General features: G+C 42.2%; 1 protein-coding gene across 1 annotated transcript; it reads right to left on the bottom strand.

Moving 5' to 3' along the window:
* Nucleotides 1-825: 825 nt before the first annotated feature.
* On the bottom strand, nt 826-1,764 carry LOC103210540 (olfactory receptor 10V1-like). Its single transcript, XM_007956455.1, has one exon. The coding sequence runs from the start codon at nt 1,762-1,764 to the stop codon at nt 826-828; it is 939 nt and encodes a 312-aa protein (XP_007954646.1).
* Nucleotides 1,765-5,628: the final 3,864 nt, after the last annotated feature.

Genomic DNA, 5,628 nt, shown 5'->3' with positions numbered 1-5,628 from the left:
TAATGGATGTGTACTATATTTATACATAGAAAAATGTTGTTATTTAAAAAGTAGTAACATCTCATTAAAAGTAGCCTACACTGTTTAAAAAAATAAAAAGTAGAAACATAAGAAAGATTGGAAGAACCGAGAAAGGAAGTCTCATACCAGTTCTTCAATACAGCCATTAATCCTATCGTCCCTTCTTGGAAGTTTCCATAATGAATGAGAAGAAAGTGGTGTAAAGATACTGTTTTTATTTTTGAAGTATCACCAATTAAACTTTTTAAAATGGCAATATATACCAGATATCTGGGTATTCTATTTGTAGAACTTCTCAACACTGGTCTGACAAACATTTCCCAAGACACAGTTACTAGAGAGGAGAAAAATAAGTTTTTAGGTGGAAACAGGAAGAGTCATTAGTGCTCTTAGAGGGGTCCTCTTTCAGTTATTCTTCAAATATTCATTGAATGCCCAAATGCCCAGTATGTGCAAAGCTCTAGATTGTGTTGTATGAGGCATTAAATAGGACAGTTCTTTACCATCACTTGAATGAATTCATTAATTCGATAAACATGGACTGATCCATCTACCTCAGCTCTAAGCACTGGGGATGAATCGGAACAAAACAGAAAGAATACTTGCTCATCAGGAGTTTACACTCTCATTTTAAACAATGATATCCACCTTTCAAGAACTTAGACTGTAATTGGGAGCTAGAAACAGGAATTTGGGCTTGTTGAGGTAGAAAATTCAAATTTCCGTATGTTGGGTCATCTAGTTTATCATTTTCTAAAAAATTATTTCCTGTCATTTACATAAGTCCAGAAACTCCTACTTTGCCTAGATCAGTACATACCTTTTAGTTACCTTATTTAGTGCATCTTTCAGCTCCTTGTTTCTCATACTGTAGATTAAAGGGTTCAAGAGGGGCGTAACAAAGGTATAGACAACAGAAACTGCACGTCCCATTTCTGGGTTGTAGCTGGAGCTGGGCCGTAAATAGATAAGGCTGCAGCAGCCATATTGGAGGAGAACCACAGTCAGATGAGAAGAGCAAGTAGAGAAGGCCTTGTGCCGTCCCTCTACTGAGTGCATCTTCAAAATAGTAGCCACAATGAAGATGTATGAGGTGGAGATCAGGGAGAAGGGGATAGTGAGGGTGATGACACTGGTGATGAAGACCATGGCTTCTGGCATTTGAGTATCTCCACATGCCAACCGCAGAATGGGGAGGACATCACAGTAGAAGTGAGTGAGTCTATTGTGGCCACAAAATGACAGATGGAAAATAAAAATTGTCAGTAGTAAGGCTAGAATGAAACCCAGGACCAGGGCTCCCATAGCCAGCTGGACACACAGCTGCCATCTCATGATGAGGGTGTAAGACAAGGGATCCCGGATAGCCATGAACCGGTCATAAGCCATGATTCCCAAGAGGATACAGTCAGCACTCCCCAGAAAGACAAAGAAGAACATCTGTGTGCCACAGCCAGTGAAGGAGATGGGTATTTTCCCCATGGTCAAGAGGTTGACCAGCGCCAGAGGGGCAACAGTAGATGAGTAGAAGATCTCCAGAACTGCAAGACTGGCCAGAAAGAAATACATGGGGGTGTGGAGCGAATGCTCAGCCCAGATAGTGAGAAAGATTGTGGCATTACCAATGAGGCTGCCAATATATATTAACAGGAAAGTCACATAAATGAACATCTGAACCTCCAGGATGGGTGAAAACAGCTGAAAGTAGAACTTGATCTCTCCAGTTTGGTTTCCATCCCCCATAAAACCACATTGGCACATCGGATTTTCTAGGACAGAAGAGAAAATATGTTAAGAAAGAAAGTTCTGTGTCTTTAAGATGCAGGTCATGACAATGTTTTACCGCCTATAGATTTTATGGTTATGGAGATGAATTTAAGCTATGCAAGCCACCCTTTTTTCTTGCTTGTATTTTTCACTGACATTTTCAAGAGTGGTGGCTGGAATTAACTACAAAGTCTATGACAGTGAATAAGAGCCAAGTTAATTTGCACGTGGTAGTTGAGCTCAGGAGTTTGACTTCATTTTTGTTTTGCAAGAATCAGCTGAACTAATGAACCTGACCTTCTAAACATACACATTTCCTAGCAATAATCTATTGGCCATCAGATATAAAGTCTGCGATCCTGACTCTATGCTTATTGGATGCATTGGGGTCATAATGTCTTCTATAAGAAGTCCTCCTTCATTTTTCTTTGAAGTATTGCCTTCTTAGAAAAAGGAGCAGTTTGTGCCAATTCTCCACCACTAAGCACGATGAGCTCTCATTGGTGCGGTGTTTAAAGCGTTTGGCTGCTGACCAAAAAGTTGGACTTTGAATCCCTCAGCCACTCCGCTGGAGACAAACAACGCAAACTGCTTCCATAAAGATTTACAGCCTTGGAAACCATATGGAGCAGTTCTACGCTGTCTGGGTTTTATTGTTGGGTGGTGTCGAGTTGGTTTTCATGTACAACAGAATGAACACTGCCTGGTGCCGCCCAGCCCTCATTGTCATTGCCACATCATTACTGTACTAGCCCATTGTTGCAGCAACTGTGTCAGTCCATCTCCATCCATCCATCACTGAGGGTCTTCCTTTGTTTCTACTGACCCTCTACTTTACCTAGCATGATATGCTTCTCCCGGGACTGGTCCCTTCTGACAACACAACAAAGCACGTGAGACAACAGTCTGGCCACTCTCACTTCTAAAGACAATTCCATCTATACTTCTTTCAAGACAGACATGTTTGTTCCTCTGGCAGACCATGGTGTTTTCAGTATTCTTCACCAACCACCACAATTCAAATGCAGCCTTTCTTCTGCGGTCTTCCTTATTCGTTGTCCAGCTTTCACATGCGTAGGAGGCTATTGAAAATAACATGGCTCTGGTCAAGCGCACCTTAGTCTTCAAAGTGACATCTTTGCTCTTTAACACTTTAAAGAGGTCTTTTGCAGCAGTTTTGCCCAATGCAATGTCGTTTGATCTCTTGACTGCTGCTTGCATGGGAGTTGATTGTGGATCCAAGTAAAACGAAATCCTTGGCAACTTCAATCTTCTCTTCATTTATCTGATATTACTTATTGGTCCAGTTGTGAGGATTTTTGTTTTCTTTATGTTCAGGTGTAATCTACAGTGAAGACTGCGGTAAGTGCTTCAACTCTTCTTCATTTTTTGCAAGCAAGGTTGGGTCATCTGCATATCACAAATTATTAATGACTCTTCCTTCAATCCTGATGCTGTGTTCTCCTTCATATAGTGCAGCTTCTTGCATTATTTCCTCAGCATACAGATTGAATAAGGGTGGTGAAGGATACGATCCTCATGCACACCTCTGATTTTAAACCACACAATGTCCCCTTGTTCTGTTTGAATGACTGCCTCTTGGTCCACGTACAAGTTCCTCATAAGCACAATTAAGTGTTCTGAAATTCCCATTCTTCACAATGATATCCATAATTTGTTATGATCCACACAGTCAAGTTAGTCAGTAAAACAGAGGTAAACATCTTTCTGGAATTACTTGCTTTCAGCCAAGATCCATCTGACATCAGCAATGATATTCCTCTTTCCATGTCCCCTTCTGTATCCGGTTTGATTTTCTGGCAGTTCCCTGTCGATGTACTGCTGCAGTCATTGTTGAATTACTACTCTAACCTAGAGAGTTGCTATGAGTCAGAATTGACTTGATGGCAGTGTTTTTTTTTTTTAAAGCATGTTGACTCCATTACTAGTTTGTGGTTGCATAGCCAGCTCTTAGCCTTCTAGTACATTGGTCCTTAACTGTAGCCGCAACCTCCCCATACCTTTTACAACTCTCTATGCTTGTAACCGGGAGCTCTGGTAGCATAGTGGCTAAGGCACTTGACTGCTCACCAGATGGCTGGCGGTTCAAACACATTAGGGACTCCTCGTAAGGAAGACTGGGCAATCTACTTCCATAGTGATACTGCCTCGGAAACCCAAGGAGGGGTTGCTATGAGTCAGGGCTGACTTGACAGCACATAACAACAACAACAACAACATGCTTGTAACCAAAAGTTAAGAGAAGTACAGCAGTTTTATAAACAGCAGTGATACAGACTTCTAGCTTATGACAGTTTATAGAGATAGATTCCTCTTCACAGTTGCATAACGCATGCATTCATGTGTATGGTAGAGTAACAAGTTGAATATCTTACACACTTTTCTAAAATAATTATTTTACTTTTCAAGGTGATTGGTTTCATATATGTCTTTTTTTCTCAGAGATACATAATATCTTGCAGGGCAAGGCCTGTGTCTCATTTCTCTCCCTCTAAAGCCTAGAATCAACCAAACCCAAGTCAGTTGCCTTGGAGTCGTTTCCAACTCATGGTGATCCCATGGGTGTCAGAGTAGAACTGTGCTCCATAGGGTTTTCACGGGCTGATTTTTCAGAAGTAGATTACCAGAACCTTCTTCTCAGTTGCCTCCAGGTAGATTTGAACTGCCAACCTTTCAGTTAATAGCTGAGCACTTAACCACTTGTGCAACCTTGGGGGGGAGGTGGAAAACAAACTCACTGCCGTGGAGTCGGACCCGACTCAGCGACTCCTCCTTGGGTTTCTGAGGCAGTATCACTACGGAAGTAGATTGCCCCATCTTCCTTCTGAGGAATGGCCAGTGGGTTTGAACCACCAGCCTTCTGGTCAGCAGTCAAATGCCTCAGACATTGTGCCACCAGAGCTAGGCACCAACCAATAAATGCTTCTTGAATGAATAAAATAAGTGCATAAGTCTCTTTAGTAATCAGGCTGGGCTTCCGTTTAGGGAGAGTCCATGGTCTTGCAGAGAGTAATCTAGGGCTTCATGGAAGGAAAACATCCCTTTTATGGATCTGATACATCTTCATTCTTTCGTATTTAGAAAACATGGTCACTGGAACGTTACCCATCTTATTAGTACATGTTAGGTCTGTAAGTAGTGCAAATCCAACTGCTAGCCTAAAGGTGAGTGATTCGAACCCACCCAGCAGTGCTGTGTAGAAAGACCTGGTGATGTGCTTCAGAAAGATTACAACCGAGAAAACCCTGCTGTGTAAAACATGGGGTCACCATGGGTCAGAATTGACAGGATGGCAGTGGGATTGGTTTGGGATTTATTAATTGACTTTAAATAATTCAGTATTCAGATGTCAAAATGTTTCCCTGTATGAAGATAATATCTTCTCTCTCCAACTCCCTCAGTCTCTGCTTGAAGGGGATCAGGCTGATGAGTGGTCCCCAGCCGGGCACTGACCAGCTTGGGGCCTTAACTTGAACTAGACACCGAATGCAGGCTGGACTGTTGAGGGCAGAGCAGGATAGAACAGACCCTCCAAGGGAAACCAGGGAGTTTCAAACAAACAGGGTGCTGTTTCAGTTGCTTCTGTTGTTAAAATTCCCCCTACCCCACAGTCACCACATAGAAAGCTACCCAAAATGTCCTGTATTTTGTTCGCTGGGGCTTGGATCCAGGTTAGACCCCTTCTTACAAGTAAGATTGGAAAGATTTTGTAGAGGCTCATGTTCTGGTTACCTAGGGGCACTCTGACAAGAATATACCACAAATGGGATGGCCTTAACAAACAGGAGTTTCTCTTACAGTTCAGGAGGCTAGAAGTCC

Source organism: Orycteropus afer, unplaced genomic scaffold (assembly GCF_000298275.1).
Source record: "Orycteropus afer afer isolate SDZICR_OR568_19922 unplaced genomic scaffold, OryAfe1.0 scaffold00622, whole genome shotgun sequence".
Classification (NCBI taxonomy): Eukaryota; Metazoa; Chordata; class Mammalia; order Tubulidentata; family Orycteropodidae; genus Orycteropus; species Orycteropus afer.
Note: the sequence above shows the minus strand (reverse complement) of the source record. Positions and strands in the feature narration are given on the sequence as shown.